This window comes from Marmota flaviventris, chromosome 9 (assembly GCF_047511675.1).
Source record: "Marmota flaviventris isolate mMarFla1 chromosome 9, mMarFla1.hap1, whole genome shotgun sequence".
Classification (NCBI taxonomy): Eukaryota; Metazoa; Chordata; class Mammalia; order Rodentia; family Sciuridae; genus Marmota; species Marmota flaviventris.
Window position 1 is genome coordinate 59,240,894 of NC_092506.1, and position 21,001 is coordinate 59,261,894.

The window sequence follows — 21,001 nt, forward strand, 5'->3', positions numbered from 1 at the left end:
AACACTTTTGCTCTAACCTGCAGAGAAGGCAGAAGGCATCTGCACCATGGAACCAGCCAATAAGTCTGAAATATCTCCAAACAGCTTCTTGCTGATGGGCATCCCAGGGCTAGAGCACTTGCACGTCTGGATTGGGATTCCCTTCTGTTCCATGTATGTGGTGGCTGTGGTGGGGAACGTGACCATCCTGGCTGTGGTGAGGGCAGAGCAAAGTCTCCATGAGCCTTCCTGTTCCTGTGCATGCTCTCAGTGACTGACCTGGTGCTGTCCACTTCCACGCTGCCGCGCATGCTCTGTCACTTCTGGCTGGGAGCCCACCACATAGCCTTTGATGCTTGCCTGGCTCAAATGTTCTTCATCCACAGCTTTACTGCCATGGAGTCAGGCTTCTTCTTGGCCATGGCCATTGACCGGTACGTGGCCATCTGTGACCCACTGCATCACACTACGGTTCTCACTCAAAATCGCATTGCCAAAATGGGAGCTGCTGTGCTGGTGCGGGGAGTAGCCTTCTTTTCCCCACACCCCATCCTGCTCAAGCAGCTCCCCTACTGCAGAACTCGAATCATCGCACACACCTACTGTGAGTTCATGGCTGTGGTGAAGCTGGCGTGTGTGGACATAGGAGCCACCAAGCGTTACAGCTTCAGTGTAGCATTTGTGATTGGTTCCTGTGATTGTCTCTTCATTGCTTTTTCTTATGCTCTAATCCTCCGTGCAGTCTTTCGTCTTCCCTCCAGAGAAGCCCGTCTGAAAGCTCTGGGCACATGTGGCTCCCATGTATGTGTCATCCTTGTTTTCTACTCTACTGCTGGCTTCACTTTCCTGACTCATCGCTTTGGACATAATGTGGCCCCCCAAGTTCACATCTTCATTGCAAATATATACCTTGTGGTACCCCCCTTCCTGAACCCCATTGTTTATGGTATTAAGACAAAGAAAATTCGAGAGCATGTTCTTAGTTCTCTAAAGGTAAAACTTTCCTGATTATACTGAAACTATTTGCAGAGATAGTAAGAGATCAAGAAGGAAACATAATAAATAACCAATCACTTTCTCATATCTGACATTAAATATTTTTTTTGTGGATATCAGATACTTCATTAGATTTTACTGGGAAACAATGAATACATGTTATATAAGTTCCCTTATATTATGAAACTAACAGGTGTGATATTTCTTATGTGCTCCTGAACTTATTTAGAGCTTAATGTACAATGAGAAAATCTCCTGTTCATTGGTGGTACCAACTGAATGAGATAGTACAATTAATGAGTTCCATCTAGGTTTTTTTTTGTTTGTTTGTTTGTTTTTTGTAATGCAATAGGTCACCAGTTAAGGTTTTTTTTCCAAATTTAAAAAACACTTCATAAAAATGAACTGTAAAACATTCCAAACACTTCATTGATCCATCCTGGAGACAAAAAATGGAAATGGTATCTCCTTTCTATCTCCTTCTTATGAACCACTTTTTATAAGCATCTTTAAATTAATGTTTTAATCAAACTCTCTACGAATGGTTGTTTTATTGTAGTAAAAATATTTTATATGAGGTTTGCCCTTTAACAGACATATGCTATATAAATACAGTTCACAAAGTATATAGTTCTCAGGAAGATAAGGATAATTCCTCCTAACCATAAAATCTGTAAGAATTTATTGTTAAGAATCCAGTTATAACTTGTAAGCATGTACCAGTATGACCTAGAGCTTAATGTACAATGGCGTAATGTACAAGGGCCTAATGGCCCTTCCTCAGCAGCTGATGCACTCGGCCTACAGGGAACTGGAGACCCGCGCGGGAAGAACGCAACTTGGCCTTATCGCCAGTCTTGCCGCGGCTGGACATAGTGCGCTAGGTAGAACAGTTATGGAAGTAGGACTTGAAAATCTGATGCCATCTTGCCATAGTATTCACTATACAGTTCACCTTGTTGCCAACCCTATGGCGCTCGGTGCTCCCCACATTTATCATTTTGATAGGGGACGATAAGAACATGAGGTTAAGGGACTACTTTTATTAAATGGGCCCAATTTGCTGAATCCCAAATGCTTTCTTTTCCAAGAAACAATTTATGGGCATCCTTGCCTGGCTTAAGTGGACAGTCTAGATCACATTTCTCAGCAAACTACCTGTTATCTACAGGAGAAATGAAGACCTGAAAGAATAAGAAATAAGAAGAACCCACGTTACTCTAGAGGAGGAGATTTTGTGACCCTTTTCATTAATCAGATCCTAAAATTCAGGAAGATAAGGATAATTCCTGCTAACCATGAAATCTGTAAGAATGTATGGTTAATAATCCAATTAGAACTTGTCAACATGAGTCAGTGTGACCTAGTGTTGTCATGGCAGTGGGCCTTGAAAGTCTGATACCACTTTTCCATTAGTCATAAGTCAGGTGGTGGATTTGGGTAGGACTCTTGGGAAAAATTTCTTGGATCCCCCATAAAACTGGAGTGAAGGTAAGGCATGTTGTCCCTCTCTTCTCTAAGAGGACCCACTCTCTCCATTCAGAGTATCCTCTTTGCCTTTTCCTATCCCTTCAATAGACTCATTCCTGTTTATCCGAACAGCATCTCTGAAATCTGTCTGACTTAATTGCAAGAATTGGAGTTTTGTTTGGGTGGGAGAGTCTTTGAGCTGTTTCAGTTTCCCATAAGGCCCCAGGCCTCTAACAATTTGACTTAAGCTAAATTCAATCTGCAGCCTTGAAATTACATAATTATTTTTATTTCTGTTTCTTCATCCAACTGATCACCAACGTGTCCCTATACATTCCCTTGACCTTTTTATCTACCACACACTTGTATGCATTTCTGACAGATTAAACCTTTTTAGCTTTAACTTCTCTCATTTTCAAATTAATAGTAATGAAACTGAAGTCATTTTCTCAAACACCGTCTTTCATCCACTTAAAATCTTCAGCATCCTGTTCCTCAAGGTAGAGGATGAACTCCATAGAAGAGCCATTGCATGACTGGACAACAGTATGAATAGAGCCAGGGGTTCTCTTCACAAGAAATCATAGAACAGGCATCAATACAGCCCAACATGACTGCTTTGCTTCTGAAGAGCCTCACATTGCTTACTATTCTAGCTGTTGTGATATTTAGAAGCCATTTCCCTCAGTCTTTCTTAGTTAAAATCCTTCCCACCTCAAGAGGCACTTCTTCCAATGGGCTGTCCTTAATGTTTATTTGCAAATGATGTCAACCATTCCTTTTCTTGACTTTAGCTTTAAGATTCATCTAGTATCTGTCCTGTACCTCAGTTGTTTGTCCCTCCCCCACCCCCCACCACCATTGTTCCTCCAGTGACATGTTGTTAAGGGCAAGGGAAATATTTAAAAAATCAAGTTTTCACAGACTTTAAATCTATGTCAGAGTGTTTTTTTTAATTAAATTCTTGTAAAGAAAGAGACTAAATGTGTAAATAATACTCATCTTCCCATCTCTGATGCTCCAGGTTTAGATATCCCCAGATCTACCTGAAGGAACATAAATATGGATGATATTTACCCTCATGAATATATATATAAATATACACACTCTTAAAATATATTTTTTTCAATAATTTTATCTACAAACAGAGTGTTGGTTTTGTCTCTCATGCTTGCATACTTATATTTCTAAACCTCATCTGAAATATGCATATATACACAAGAATGTGTACTTGGATATAACCTGAATATGCATATTCAATTTCATTTTAAAATATGCAAACCACTATTAATTCCCTCAGTTTTCATGTGTTTATTTTCAAATACATAGATTTGCTCAAAGAAATTCACAACTTATTTCACAAGGGACTTCCACATGCCTTTATTCAACTTTTAGGAATCATATCTTATGCATACTTACTTCTTTCAGTCTTTCTTTTCCTCACCTCTCTTCTTTACCTTCACTCAAAATTGTTTTCCTTTTCTTTGGTCTCTAATACCACCCATTTCTTCCTCATTCATGACCCAAATCGTTCAATATGAAATATTCTCTTTGCATGATCATGTTCTACACTAAAATGAATGGTTTCTATTCTTGTTCTTAAAGAATCTAGAATTTTCATGACATATAAGATAAATTTTATTAGTAGAGCAAGTAAGTCTTATCTTAAAGTAGCTTTGCTCTTGAAACTAGAAGATCACAAATAATGCACAAACTTCTACATTCAGTCCATCCACTAAAATAAAAGAATAGGAGAACAAAACTGTTGAGGAAAAGGAAGGAATTAAATAGGAAGAGAGGAGAAAGGAAGAAGTATAGTGAGGGAGGGCAGGGGGCATTATATATTCCAGTTGACTTTCCTCTCCCCTTCTGAATGAAGTGGAACTATGTGGGTTATACCTGTGAGGTACCCCCATGGATCCTCTAACTCACTTTGATTTGATTCTACACCCTCTTTCTTGAAAGGAAAGCATATACTCTATGCTCATATTTCTGGTTGTATACACTCATTTTTATTACACCCCATTTGACATTGTAGTGATTAGGTTGGAATATGCTAATATATATTCTAATATATATATTACAATATATATATATATATATATATATATATATATATATATATATATATATATGTAAAATTCTAAAAGTGGAAGTAAAAGGATGAATTGAAGACTACTGCTTCATAAGACATATTGCTCAGTTTTGAATTTCAAAACAACAATTCACTAGCTCTGGTGATCTTTATCAAGACAAATCTCAGTAACTGAATTTCTTAAATAGTTGTACATGCAGATAATATTAATTCAGAAAATAATTTAAACTTTAAATATTTTTCTTTCTAAATTATGCTTTATCTATAGTTAACACTAAGAGAGAGAAATAGTTAATGTATTAATGACAGACAGAATACTCTTTGTTACATACCAGTCAACATACTTAAAAGCAATAAGAACTTTAAAAAATTCTACATGAGTCTTGATTCCATTGGAGTTCATTTATCTTGATCTTGCTAAAATCAGAAATTTAAGAAGAATATTTCAAGAGCAATGTATAAATTGTAACCTAGAGTGGTAAACTTAAAGTAACTTCATCATGAGGAGGAGATTTTCATTAATTCTGATGACAAATGGTGGAGATTTGCCAATGAACAAGGAGAAGAGAATGATTCCAAAAAGAGGATAATTATATCAGAATGCATTCTCCTATCATTTATAATTAAAGAACCAATTAAAAATGAACAAAGGAAGAAAGGAAGAGAGGGAGGGAGGAAGAGAGGAAAAAAGACAGACTTATGGTGGTCTTTCAAGCTGAAATAAAAGGACTCAAAAATAATACAAATTCACATGAGAAATGAAAAGCACCATTAAAGGTAATGAAATAGATAAAAATAAAAGTGTAAATATGCAAAAAAGGCAATTTAAATGCTTAGAAAAAACTGAGCTGGTGGATTTTCAGTATCAACTTTATAGCTGTGTTTATGCATCATCTTCACAGTGGTATACAATAAGAAAAATGCCTTATAAGTTTATGTTCATGTGAATTTTAGTTAATATTAAAGAAACATACATATCTTCACATATATTTTTTTTTAATAATGGCAACACATATCTTAGAGGAGTCAGGAACCAAGGCTACCAATCACATAAATGTAAGACCTTACCTAATAAACTAATTCAGTGAAAGTACACTAAACTCCTACTATGATCTAGTCTTAGCAAGGAACATGTAAATCACATGGAAACCACGCTTCATGTAGTATATATCTGATGGGAAGGTCATATCTAGGAAGCTGCAAAAGACAAACTAAATTATATATTTAGCAAATAACTTCACATTGTAGAAACATGGCATATTCTGTCAAACATGATGTATTAACAGAGAACATGAAATGGGGGCAACATTGGACAGAGGGTCATATTTTCTCTGAGTATAGATCTGAAATATAAATGGATAAGTTTTTAAAAAGCTCAAGTTAAGAAAAGTCCATGCAAAAAAATTAGTAAGAAATATCTTAGGCATGGAATTCCAGAAAAGCTCAAGTTGTTTAAGGACATATGGTCAACTATTATACCAGGAACAAAACAGACATTTGAAAGATTGGTGCTATTGTGGCTGAGCAAGGACATTTGTGGAGTTCAAGGGACCACCAATGTCCTTGTTTAACTGCTCCTGTGATTGTGCAGAAAGATTTCAGATGCATGGCAGAGAGTAGCAGGTATGAGTTAGAAGAGATAGGAAATGGGGAAAGGGGACACTCTCAAAGGAGAGCAGTGAATCCTTTCAGAGAGGAGAGGGGTGGCACACACCTCTTGCCCTCTAGTTGGGGACCCCAGGGAAGTTGACAAAGAGTCTTGCCCAGTTGTACTTTCGACAAATGGTGGAGATTTGCCAATGAACAAGGCAGACAGCAGAATTTTGATCCAGGCTTCCAGGTCCCCACTGCACATGGTCTTACCCCATGGAGGGGAGTATTTACTACTGTAATGGCATGTTAAAGATCCAAGGCAACTCTGGGTCACAATGGCCCATCCTTACCAGCTCTAATTTGAAAAAGTTCTTTCAAATTTTTAGGTGAGGTGTTTGAGTCTCGTTAAACTATCTCCCTGAGTTCTAGAATCTATTCTGTAAAAAGATCCCAAAATTCCCCTCATGTCAGGATAAGCTGTGTTCTTCTCAACACAGAAGAGCTTTGGGGGCCTGTATTTCTCCTGTAGATAACAGGATGTTTGCTGAGGAATATGATTTAATCCAGGTAGGGCTTCAAGTAAATTACTTTTAAAAGAAAGCATTAGGGGATCAGCAGAGGAAGCCCAGTTTATGGAATTATAACCTTAACCTTATGTTCCCACCACCCACATCTGTCTGTTACCTATCACTGTGGCCTCTGTATATTAACCCCCAAGTTGTTATTTCACCACAATGGGCTGAGATAGGTTAGAATAAAGGTGGCATGTGTTGAACTCAAGTTTTTTGCATAAAATCTTTACACATAGCTCAACCAAGAATATTTTGAGTCATTTATGGTCTACCTGTGATGCATATCCAGTAAAATTGTACCCAAATCTGAAACTATAAAGACCAAGGACTTAAAGGACCCTCAGAGTGCTACAACCAAAACATTCCCCCATAATGTGGCTAAGCCATTACCTACACATACAAGCCTCCTTTTTGCCCTAGAGTTCTTGGCCTTTCTTCTGTATACTCCCAGTTGGTTATAGCTTCTAGATGGTCCAATGCAAAGAAACTTCCTCCCATTACTCATCAACATGCAAACCTGTCAATGTAAAACCCAAATAAATCCTGTGTATGCCAATGTCACCTGAAGGTAAAACAGTTTTGCTTGATCACCCCCCAGATTTTTCCGAACCTCTACAACGTCACATGCCCTTAGGTTAAATCTGTAGGCATTTGTTAATTACATTGCTCTGATATGAAAGTTAAATAGCCCTTCTCTATTATCATTTAGATACCAAAAAGTTATTATCAAAAGTAGATCACTTAATTCAGTTTCCAAAGTGGAAAGATAGGCTTCAATTGTCTTATATATTTATATTTTTAAGAGTAATATTACCTAGTAACGTGGAGTCATTCTAGGTCTTTAAACTTAAAGCAGTTTAGCTCCATGGCTCCTGGAGAGACTATACTAACATTCCTAAGAGATGGATGAGAAGAATCCCCTTTTGGTTTGCATAAAGGAGTGGATGAGGAGGGAATTCACTCCTTTACTTTTGTAAGCAGAGAAAAACAATTTCCTCCTACATATTCCGCCTATTGACTGTCTAGATGTTTGAGTAGGAAAGTAATCTGAATTTCACACCACTTAGATTGGCCACTCTGGTAAAGGGAAACTGATTTTCTTATGGTTGCACTGAGTAAATTAATATAAATCTAACCATAATCTGTCTACATTGCATAACACCTGCTATTCACACTCAGAGTAAAATTAGTAAAGGCGAGAATACCCAAGAGGTTATAATCACTTGAGAATGGAAGATAGTTTAGGCACATGTAAGAATCTGATGTTGTATCTCTTGCTGGCTGAGGCAGAGAAGATAAGGAATGGGTTGCTGAAGATGCAATACAGAAAAGAACAAGCTGGAAAGATATGAAAGAGCAGGTAGGGAACTTTCTGACCTAAACACAAGGTTATGGAAGAGTTTAAGTTAGTGATGAAATCTAGGGAAAAGATGTGAGAAATTACCAGCAGTTAAATAGTGAACAGGATCTTTGGGGATGGTAGAGAGATCATTATTTTGAGGTATTGGATATTGAACCCAGGGCATTATGTATGCTAGGCAAGCACTCTGCCACTGAGCTACACCTCTAGCTCTTTTTATTTATTTATTTATTTTTTTATTTTGCGGTAGGGACTTGATAAATTGTCCAAACTCATCTCAAACAATTCTCCTGAGCCAGCCTCCTGAGGTGGTAAGATGACATGTATGCATCCCCATGCCCAGCTAGAGAGAAAAAGTAAATGAAAGAACTAAGTAGTTGAAAATCTGAAGAATTCAGATAAGAACAATTTTGGAGAAGATGAAATGGTCCAGCAGCAGATATATACAAAAGGGGCAATATTTCATAATTCAGATCTGGAAGACAGATTGTTGGTGGCAAATCATGAAAACACCAGCAGTGACAGTCCATCTGTAACCTTAAAATGAGTAAGGAACTGAGAAAGCATGGGCAAGGGAAATGGGAAGAGCATCAGCTGCAGAAGCACAAGCAAACCATACAAAAATGCAGATTCATTGAGACTCAAGGAAAATCAAAGTTGAACTGGACAGCCGAAAGTTATGCCAGAGGGGTTGGTTTACCCAGATTTCAAAGGCATTGCTTATCACTTGGATAGTTTCACTGTAAACATGGATTTAAGCATTTTGTATCAGAAGGAGTATAGACCTTCATTCAGGCATACAACATTCTTTGAATCTTTCTGAAATATTTGCATTGGTTACTGGCATTACCTTTATTAGCTGTAGCGTTCTCAACAAATTTTAAGTCAATTGTTCTTCCTTTTTTCTCACTCATTTAATTTTAATTTGTATTCCAAAGACAGCTAAAGATGAAGTGAGGGGAAAATTTTTAAATATGAATGCTAAGTCTAGTAAATGATGGTATCGGAACATAAACAGGACCCCTTTTTTGTGTGTGTATGTGGGAGTTCTAAAGTGTTATATATTTTCTGATACATTCAACAAATATATACCATATCAAAGCACTCAGCTGACCCTTGGAAATAATGCCTTCATTAATTATCTTAAGAGACAATTCATGATAATTACTCCACCTCAAAGTAATTCAGGTCTTGTAGTTTGGGAAAAGGACCTTTATCCCCAGAAGGCCACCAATCATGTATATCCTTTAACTAAGTGGAATCTGGAGTCAATCATAACTCCAGCTCCTGTTAACTGAGCATGCTTTGTATTTGCTCCTTATAGGGGTGGCTCTATGGGAGACTGTCAGCTTTGGGTTCGGTTTGAGTGAGTGAAGGCAGAGATATCAAACACGAAAAGAGAGAAGAGAGCTGTATTCAAGTATGTGCACTTACACAAGTATGAGTTTCTCAAAAAGGTAATTTCCAACTTTTTGAACACCCATGGTAAAGTTAAGGATAAATACCACAGATAAATAATAATAAATATTAGAAAAAAGAATGTAGGGAAAGAGAAGGTAATGGAAATGAGATTGATCAATTTAGTTATGTGTATATGCAAATATGGCCTAATGAATCCCACTAATATTCATAATTATAATATAATGGCCATCAAAAGAGTATGTGAGCAAAGGTATAATGTTTCAAAGAAGCATAGCATGTTCAAAGAATAGTTAGAAATTCAACATTGCCCAGTGAAAGTAAAGAAAGAGTACTTGTCTAGAAGGTTGGGGAAATGGCTTATTTTGTTATTTAATGTGCAGCTCTGAGTTTGTTGAGTCTTTGCTCAGACACCTTAGTGGAATCACATTACCTACAGAATAATGAAGAAATGAACTCTTTCCAGTGCTTGATTAATTAAATTCATCTTTGTGTCGGGTGATATTCTAAGTTGTTGGCATGCTTTAGTTAATTAATTTTTGCTTTTCTCACTGTACAGACTGGGAAGCTGAGGAATGAGATATAATTAACATGTAGAGAGCAAACTAAACTTCATGATGGAGATAAATGTATTTAGGAAGAACCTATGCTGGGAATAAAAACAATTAAAAGAAAGAAAAGGAGAAAACTGATGTGTCAGCATTGCTGATGTGACTTAATACATTTTAAGGTTTAATGAACTTTATAGCTTATAAGCTATATATCATAGTGATTGAATAGAATTGTGTAAATAATCATTTTATAAAGCCCAGGACAGACTAGGATAATTCCTAAATAACATTGACAATATTTCTAATCAAGCATGCAATTGGTTTAATGTTCTCCATATTTACCCAAAAATATTGGCTCATATGAGCATATTTGCAATTGTGGTATACCTGGCGAGACCTTGCAAGCTATAGGGGGGGTAAAAAGAATTCATCATATATAACTTCATTTTTATTAAACTCAAAATATTCATTATTACCTAGTCAGTAGCATATAGAGTATGCTGATAAGACTAAACCTAATTTTTAGAAGGACATAAAGGAGGCTGCAACTTACCTAAACATATTTCAAAAATATATTTTAATAACTTTTTTTTCCTGGGTGACCAGGTATTGGTCTCAGGGGTACTCAACCTCTGAGCCACATTTCAGTCCTTTATTGTATTTTATTTAGAGATAGAGTCTCACTTAGTTTCTTAATGTCTTGTTGTTGCTGAGACTGGCTTTGAAATCATGATCCTCCTGCCTCAGCCTCCTGAGCCACTGGCATTACAGGACTGTACCACTGTGCCTGATGTATCTCAGTAATTTTTATACATAGTACAAAATCAGAGATAATGCTGATGGAATTAAAGGTCAAAACAGTGATAAATGCAAAAAATTAATTTCAAATTGTTACCTAAAATAATATAATTTGTCAAGTTGAAGAGCCAAGCCAAAATTTTCCCCTCCTTTTTGGAGGGGAATTGGTACAATTTTTTTTAAAATTTTAAAAAATTTTTGGGTTAATGCACATTAACTACACAGAATAATGGGGTTCATTGTGTTGTATTCACATATGCAAGCAAAATAAAGGCAATGTTTAAACATTTGCTTAAATCATGATCTGAAAAGTGACTTGAAGTAATGTAAACTACTGAAAGTTTAAAGGTGACTATGCATTTAATGTCTGCCACAGAAAATATTGTGTTCAGAAAAGCAAAAATAACATGAGTCCTGAAGGTATGAATTGTGTTCTAGTTCTTGTTTCTCAGTCACTCTGTGATACTATTTCTTTTCTGTAACATTGTGCGCTGCTATTTGAATTGGTACAATTTTTTAAAATTAATTTATATATTTTTTACAATTTGTTATTTATGATGGCAGAATGCATTTCAGTTCATAGCACACAAATGGAGCACAATTTTACATTTCTCTGGTTGTACACAAAGTAGAATCACCCCATTCGTGTCTTCATACATGTACCTAGGGTAATGATGTCCATCACATTCCACCATCTTTTCTACCCTAATGCCCTCTCCCTACCCCTCCCTTCTCTTTTCCCTATCTAAAGTACCTCCATTCCTCCCATGCCCCCCACTCCCAATATGGATCAGCATCCACTTATCAAAGAAAGCATTCAGCCTTTGGTTTGGGATTGTCTTACTTCACTTAGGATGAAATTCTCCAAATCCATAAATTTACCTGCAAATTCCCTGATTTTATTCTCTTTTGATGCTGAGTAATATTCAATTGTGTACACATACCTCAGTTTCTTTACCCACTCATCTATTGAAGGACATCTAGGTTGGTTCCACAATTTAGCTATTGTGAATTGTGCTGCTATAAACATTGATGTGGCTGTGTCACTGTAGTATGCTGTTTTTAAGTCCTTTGGATATAATCAAAGGAGTGGGATACTTGGGTCAAATGGTGGTTTCATTCCCAGTTTTCTAAGGAATCTCCATACTACTTTCCAGATTGGTTGCACCAATTTGCAGTCCCACCAGCAATGTAAGAATGTGCCTTTTTCTACCAGTAAGATAAGAATATGCCTTTTCCCCACATCCTCACTATAACTTATTGTTGCTTCCATTCTTAGTAATGGCCATTCTGACTGGAGTGAGATGAAATCTTAGAGTGGTTCTGATTTGCATTTCTCTAATTGCTAGAGATGTTGAACATTTTTTCATATATTTGTTGATGAATCATATATCTTCTTCTGAAAAGTGTCTGTTCACTTCCATGTATTGATTGGGTTGTTTGTTTTTTTACTGATAAGTTTTTTGAGTTCTTTATATATCCTGGAGATTAGTGCTCTATCTGATGTGCATGTAGTAAAAATTTGCTCCCATTCTGTAGGCTCTCTATTCACCTCACTGATTGTTTATTTTGCTGAGAAGAAGCTTTTCAGTTTGAAACTGTCCCATTTATTGATGCTTTATTTTATTTCCTGGACTTTAGAAGTCTTGTTAAGGAAGTAAGGGCCTAATCTGTCATGATGAAGATTTGTGCCTTCTTATTCTTCTATTAGGGTCAATGTCTCTGGTTTAATTCCTATGTCTTTGATCTACTTTGAGTTCAGTTTTGTGCATGGTGAGAGATAGGGGTTTAATTTCATTTTGCTGCATATGGATTTCCAGTTTTCCCAGCACAATTTGTTGAAGAGGCTATCTTTTATCCAAAATATTTTTTGGTGGCTTTGTATGAGATAACTGTATTTATGTGTGTTTTTCTCTGTGTCCTTTATTCTGAACCATTGGTCTACAAGTCTATTTTGGTGCCAATACCATGCCATTTTTGTTACTATTGCTCTGTAATATAGTTGAATTTCTGGTATTGTGATGCCTCTTGCTTCACTTTTCTTGCTAAGGATTGCTTTGGCTATTCTGGAACACAATATTCAGCTTACATATTTTTCCAAGTTAAAATTGACACATGAAAAGTTCCAAAGACAGTGTCCTTTTCATGTTAGGAACAACTAAATATCATTATCTTTTATTATTTTGTATATGAATGCAATTAACTGTGATCATACCAATAGTGAAATTATCAAAAGAGTACTAGCTGAGTAGAGTAATCTCTGTTGTGACTAACATGTTCAGATACTGTTAAGGTGCTATTTCAAAATCCCAAATAAAACCTTGGGTCTTTTTGAAGCAAAGACAAAGGATGTATTCTGGCCAGGCCCAAGGAAGCAAAAAGCAGAGAGTTCTGTAGCCCGAGGCATTGAACATTGGTGGGAAGCTACTTAAAAACAGAAAAACCATAAAAAATGGGGGGCAGCAGAGGTAAGTTCAATCATAAGACACATTTCATAGAGTGCAAAGCACCAAGTTAAATACATTCTCAGAATTTACACCTTTTTGTACCAACTCAGGAAGCAAGCTAGAGTAAGCTCCATAGTTTAAAGACATTGTGGTAAGGATGCAGTGGGTGGAGGTGGAGATGCCAGTTTCTATGCAAGTGGTCACATGTGTAAAGGGGAGCCAGCTTCACCCAGGTGACATGTCTGAACAAAATGGGGTCTTCCTGACCTAATTTTTAAATTAGCACATAACAATACACATGATGAAAGTTAAGAGGAACAGGACAGATGGGAGAGTGTATAGAAATGTGTAGGAAGGAAACTCAGATATCTGAAAATTAAACATAAAATAAGTGGGTACTTTCACTTGAAAAAGAATTCTCGGTAGAAACATGCATGTTACTCTCAACTGTTGAATCCATTAAGCCTGTGGAGCTCCAAAGGTTTAGGGTCATATTCCTCAAGGGTCCTGTGTATACCGCCTGAGAAATACTAGGAAAAACAAATATGCAGTGGCCCCTCTACAAAATGAATAACCTTACCTGAGAGTACTCAGATGTTAGCTAGAAAATTGTCTTTCAGGATGATACTAAAACTAAAAAAATGGAGTAGAGGATTTCTAAGACCCTTTTCATTTATAAAATCTTATATCAAAAGTTAATTTGGCTTATGATTAAACCAAACTAAATTCAGAGAGCATTATTCATTTTTTACTTTATTGTTCACAGATAATTAGCAACAATTTTAAAGGAAATTCATCAGATTCTTGACTTGTGCAGCTAGTGCTTTCTGCCTGGCTGCATGGTTTTTTGTTAGTAGCACTAAGTTTCCCTTCACCCTCCCCACTCTAAGTTCAGAAAGCTTTCTAATGTGATGGTTTGGAAACTTCCAGACACGTTTTTCATTTGTTTTCAGATTTATGGTAATGACTTTGGCAGAACACTTTTGCCTTCGGAGGACTCTTTCACAGAAGACAGAAGGCATCTGCACCATGGAACCAGCCAATAAGTCTGAAATATCTCCAAACAGCTTCTTGCTGATGGGCATCCCAGGGCTAGAGCACTTGCACGTCTGGATTGGGATTCCCTTCTGTTCCATGTATGTGGTAGCTGTGGTGGGGAACGTGACCATCCTGGCTGTGGTGAGGGCAGAGCGAAGTCTTCACGAGCCCATGTTCCTGTTCCTGTGCATGCTCTCAGTGACTGACCTGGTGCTGTCCATGTCCACGCTGCCGCGCATGCTCTGTCTCTTCTGGCTGGGAGCCCACCACATAGCCTTTGATGCTTGCCTGGCTCAAATGTTCTTCATCCACAGCTTTACTGCCATGGAGTCAGGCTTCTTCTTGGCCATGGCCATTGACCGGTACGTGGCCATCTGTGACCCACTGCATCACACTACAGTTCTCACTCACAGTCGCATTGCCAAAATGGGAGCTGCTGTGCTAGTGAGGGGAGTAGCCTTCTTTTCCCCACACCCCATCCTGCTCAAGCAGCTCCACTACTGCAGAACTCGAATCATCGCACACACCTACTGCGAGTTCATGGCTGGGGTGAAGCTGGCGTGTGTGGACATAGGAGCCACCAAGCGTTACAGCTTCAGTGTAGCATTTGTGATTGGTTCCTGTGATTGTCTCTTCATTGCTTTTTTTTATGCTCTAATCCTCCGTGCAGTCTTTCATCTTCCCTCCAGAGAAGCCCGTCTGAAAGCTCTGGGCACATGTGGCTCCCATGTCTGTGTCATCCTTGTTTTCTACTCTACTGCTGGCTTCACTTTCCTGACTCATCGCTTTGGACATAATGTGGCCCCCCAAGTTCACATCTTCATTGCAAATATGTACCTTGTGGTACCCCCCTTCCTGAACCCTATTGTTTATGGTATTAAGACAAAGAAAATTCGAAAGCATGTTCTTAGTTCTCTAAGGGTAAAACTTTCCTGATTATACTGAAACTATTTGCAAACACAGTAACAGATAAAGAAGGAAACAGAATAAATAATTGATCCCTTTATCATATCTGACATTAAATATTTTTTTAGTGGAAATCAGATACTTCATTAGATCCTATTGGGAAACAATGAGTACATGTTATATAAGTTCCCTTATATTATGAAACTAACAGTTGTGATATTTGTTGTGTGCTCCTGAAATTATTTAGAGTTTAATGCACATTGAGCAAATCTCTGGTTCATTGGTGGTACCAACTGAATGAGATAATGTAATTAATGGGCTCCAATTAAGGTTTTTTTTAAAAAAAAATTATATATATATATATATATATATATATATATATATATATATATATATAAATGGTTTTTCAATTAAGTTTTTTTTTCAAATTTGAAAACTATTCCATAAAAATAACCTGTCAAACATTCCCAACATTTCTGTCAATTATTCTGTCCTAGAGACAAAAATGGAAGAAGTGTGGTTTCCTTTCTATCTCCTTCTTCCTTCAGCTCCATTAAATACCACAGTTAGGCCTTCTGCTTCCCAGGAGGACAACTTCAACAATTTCTACTGAAGTTTGCAAAGCAGTAGTTTTTAATTGCTATTTCAAGTCCAAATCTGTGTCATAAACCATGAATTATAACCATGCTCTAGAAAGCAAATTACAATTTATGAAGCACTTTTTATAAGCATCTTTACTGTTTTGCAAATTAAACTCTTTTTAAAAGTTTATTTTATGGTGGTAAAAACATTTTATGTGAGGTCTACCCTTTGGATGCATGCTACATAATACAGTACCTGTGGATTGCAGTTCACCAAGTAAACTGTTCACCTCCTTGAAATACCTATTACCCTTTGTACTCCCCGCATTTGTCTTTTTGATAGGAGGTGACTGAAACATGAGGTTAAAAAAATAATTCTATAAATGGGCCCAATGTGCTAACCCCCATATGCTTTCTTTTCCAGGATGCAATTTACGTGCATCCCTGCCTGGCTCAAGTGGATAGGCTAGGTCACATTCCTCAACAAACTACCTGTTATCTGCACGAGAAATTCAGGCCTGAAATAATAAGAAATAAGAGGAATCCACGTTAACCTGGAGAGGGAGAATTTTGTGACCCTTTTCATAGACCTGATCCTAAAACTCAGGGAGATAAGGATAATTCCTCCTGTTTAAAAAAAAATCTGTAAGAATTTATAGTTAAGAATCCAATTAGAGGGAGAGGTGGGGAGGGGGGAGGGTGGAGGATGGGAAAGGCAGCGGAGCACAACAGACACTAGTATGGCAATATGTAAATCAATGGATGTGTAACTGATGTGATTCTGCAATCTGTGTATGGGGTGAAGGTGGGAATTCATAACCCACTTGAATCAAAGTGTGGAATATGATATGTCAAGAAATTTGTAATATTTTGAACAACCCACAATAAAAAATTAAAAAAAAAAAGAATCCAATTAGAACTTGTCAACATGGCCAATGTGACCTAGAGTTGTCATGGCAGTGGGCCTTGAAAGTCTGACGCCATCTTGCTGTTAGTCAAAAGTCAGGAGGTGAACCTGGGGAGGACTCTCTGGTAACTTCTCTGCAATCTCCTATAAAACTGTAGCAGAGGAGAGGCACGTTGTCCCTTTCCTTTCTGAGAAGACCCACTCTCTCTTTAGATGTCCACTTTCCCTTTTCCTATCCGTTCAATAAACTCATTCCTGTTAATCTGAGTGACATGTCTGATAACTTTCTGACTTGATCCCCAGAATCAGGGTTTGGTGGGGGAGGGGATTCTTCATGCTGCTTCCTTTTCTGTAACAATTTGAATTGAGCCAAATTTAATATGCAGCCTTGAAATTACTTAATTATTTCGTTACTGTTTCTTCACCCAACCAATCACCAACATGTCCCTGCACATTCCCACTACCTTTTTTCCTACCTCACAAGTGTATGCATCTCTAAAAAGTTTTAGCCTCTTTAGTTCTAACTTCTCTGTTTTTCAAATTGCTTGGAAACTGGAACTGAAGTCTTCTTTTTCAAACAGACACCTCCTTTCATCCAGTTAAAATCTTCAGCATCCCGTTCCTCAAGGTAGATGTGAACTCCTTATTGGAGTCATTGCATGACTAGATACCAGTGTGAAAAGAGTCAGTCAGGAGCTCTCTTCTCAACAAATCACAGGACAGGAATATCAATCCAATCCAACACTATTGCTTTGCTTCCAAAAAACTTACATTATTTACTAATCTATCGGTACTTCTGGTATCTGGAAGACATTTCCCTCAGTCTTTCTTAGTTAAAAATTCTTCATAGCTCAAAAAACACTTCTTTCAATAGCTGTCCTTACTGCGTGCCTTCACATGTCAACCAACCCTTTTACATATTCATAGATTCATCTATGACCTATCCCATACCTCAGTTGTTTGTTTCCAGACTTGCCATTGTTCCCATAGTGACATGTTTTAAGGGTAGAGCCATTCCCAGAGATTCTGTTTATTCAGAGGCTTTAAATCCTGTCATAGTTTTGTTGTTGTTGTTGTTGTTTGTTTGTTTGTTTTGTTTTTTGTTTTAAAAGTTTCTAAACAATTCAAACACCATGGATCTCCTTATCCACACAAACATGCACAAATACATATTTTTCTTTCCTACACATATTTCTAAGTCATTTTTTCTATAAACAATCTGTTGGCTCTGTCTCTTTTTCTTTCATGTTTTCCCAGTACATTCATGTACTTCACCTGAGCTATGCATACATATACACAAATTGCATATGTTTATATATTAGATATGCATATTAAAGTGTTCTGACAAATCTCACAGCCTGTAGATGCCACTTTCCATGTACATAAATTTGCTTAAATAAATTGACAATTGTTGGGTTACAGTGCTAGGCCAGCTACGCCTGACATATGTTGTTGTCCATTTCAGAGGTTCACAATGCCACACATTTCTTCCTCATTCATGATTAATATCACATGGTATAAAATATTCTCCTTGAACTATGAATAGTTTGTCGGTTCTTGTTTTCATAGAATCTGGAATCCCTGTGGCATGTAAGTTTGATGAATGTTTATACAATGGGTAAGTCTCATTTTAAAATAGCTTCTCTCTCAAAAAACAGAAAGATCATAAAAATACACAGGCTTATACATTCGGCCCATCCACCAAAATAAAAGAATAAGAGAATGAAAGAAGGGAAGAAAAGAAGGGGTGAAATTGAGAGAAATAGAGTGGAACAAGGAGAGAGGGTAGAAAGAAGCATTTTGTTTTAGCTGATTTTTCTCTCCATCTTCTGATAGTGAAGTATCAGCTGTATTTCTAAGTTTTATTTAAAAGATGTTCTTTTACCTTCAGCGGACCAATGTGTTCCTTGAATATAGTCTCCTTCTCAATTATTATGCTTACCTTTTTCAGAAGTATAAACAACTGCAGGGTTTAGAGTTTGGGTTGGCTATAATTAATTGAATCTTCTCTTGAGTTTGGTCACATGCCGATGGGAGGGGGAATGGGGCTGGAATCCCTTGAGTGTCTGAGGAGGGTAAGTATTCAGTATGACATCCTCACTGATAAGCCTGGGTCCTTTGAATTCCTTGCCATTGTTTCTCCCTCATAATAGCCTTGTTTTCTTACATGGTATTCCAGGACTTCAGTAGGTAAAAGATTCAAGTGCTAGACCAGCTTTGCCCAACATACAAAACCCTTAGCATCATTTCCACAGTATTCTACTGCTCAAAGCAATCAAAGAATCTGCTCATATTCAGAAAATGGGAAGTAGACTCACTTCTTGATGGTTACATTGCAGAATGATGTGGTTTGAAAAATACTGTTGTGAAAAACAGTGCCATAGATCCCTTTCTGCCTACATGAATTCATGTCCCTTTCATGTGGTATTCTTTAACAAATATTTAGTTAAGATAATCCATATCAAATAAAATGAATAAATGGTAAATGGCAAAACAGATGCGTCAATTTTGTATATGAGACTATGGCAGGAGAATTGAAACTATCCTCCACTAGTATAGTATTCTTCAAAGAGAATTACTTTATATTATCGCGAAATCTAACTCCCTTGATCTATTGTTTGTGTATCTTTCTATAAAAGGATATAAATGGAATTCTATTTTGTACACAAAGTATACAAAACAATTTTCATTAAAAATATTAAGTCTAGGATAAGAAGGTGATCCAATATGACTCAGTATTTCAGACAAGATTACAAAAATAAAGGTCCTCTGACCACTATCTTATGTCCCTGGAAAACTAAGGATGACTCATAATTTTTAGTTAAAAAAATACTATAACAAAACACCACTTTCCACTAAATCTGGTTACCTGTGGAGTCTTTACTGGAAATATGGTGTTTCTCTTACACTTCTAAACAGTTGGCACTTTAATTTAGATTGCTTAACACAAATATTAGACTTCTTAGTATCTAATGCCAAAATATTAATTCTTTTACAAAGATAATTTCACAGGGAATGGGAGTTCTTTGCCACCGTACAATCTATGATGTATCCAACAGAGTCCACTACTTTGTTATCTTCCCCATGAAATAATGAAGGAAATTCAGAGAATAAAACTCCTGCCTCCATATTTTTGTAGTGTGTTTTCCTAGTAAATACTTTTTTAAAAAAATTTTTTGGTACTTTTTAAAAATTGCTTGTATTCTCTCAGACTAATTTAGAAGTTGCTTGTAGACAGTTCCTGGTCATGCCAATGATTTCCCATGACTCTGCTATAAGACCTTTCTCTGGTTTGGGGAGTAAGATCTACCCAATTGCAATGTGTGCGAAGTGTTGGGAATGTGATATCCTAGGAGGTACCATCTGACAATCAAGAATGGGATCACTGAATAAATATCTCATATTTCTAGCCACTCTGTAGGCCAATGTGGAGTCCTATTTCTTATGGTTTTTTCCAAGTATCCCTAGCAAGAGAGAACTCTTATAATCCATAGTAGTTACTTATTCAGTAGTAGATATTTATTGGCTTTCTCCCATTACTGTCTTGCTTGCTCCCGCTTCCACAAGATTTTTCTTGAATCTATTTCCCAAATGTACTATTTACACCCAAATTCTTTTGGGTTTGCTTTGTGTGGACACTTGATAGGAGACCCTTGACATTAATCCACTGTTTTAGATTGAGACCATAAAGTGAACTTTGATCTTCCTTTCTTATTCTAGATTATAATATAAGCCATTAAAATTACCATCAAAAGGGGAGGGGAAAAAAAACGCTATAGTGAGTGGGGAGACCAGATGAGTTGCTATAGTGTTCCCATGGCTGTAGTCATGGTGGTGTATATGCGCTCAAGTAACAGAGGCTCTGGAGAGGAAGGTCTGACATGACAGGAGACTAACGAAGATAGGGTTAAACTTCAATGTCTTGGGTTTTCTTCACCAGCTTCTAAATCCTTTTGATCCATAGGGATAAGAACATGTGAGAAGACAATGCCATGGGTTCCTCATCACAGTCTTTCATTAATTTAATTGATCGGGTCTTAAAACTCTTGAAATTATCTCCTAATGATTTTTTGGTGAAAAATAAGTTTATTAAGAGTTTCAACACAAAGGTGGATAATGGGCTTCATCCAAGGACATCAGAGGCAATTCTGGCCTGAGAAGTTGAATTGTTTGCTCGCCCAATAAAATCACTTTGTTTTTTCAGGTAAATAAAACCGAATATTAGATAACTGAAATATTAATACATAATCCCCTGCTGCAGAATGATTTGTATGTTTTGGTCACTGATG

At 37.0% G+C, this 21,001-nt stretch overlaps 1 protein-coding gene and 1 pseudogene across 1 annotated transcript in view; both read left to right on the plus strand.

Annotated features, from left to right (window-relative positions):
* Positions 1-15,254, plus strand: part of LOC114098317 (olfactory receptor 52K1-like) — a 32,788-nt gene extending 17,534 nt beyond the window's left edge. The window contains exon 2 of the mRNA XM_027942486.2: positions 14,234-15,254. Within this exon, the coding sequence (XP_027798287.2) occupies positions 14,238-15,254 (1,017 nt within the window). The 5' untranslated portion in view covers positions 14,234-14,237. The remainder of the gene's footprint in view (positions 1-14,233) is intronic.
* On the plus strand, positions 47-987 carry LOC114098322 (olfactory receptor 52P1-like; annotated as a pseudogene).
* Positions 15,255-21,001: the final 5,747 nt, after the last annotated feature.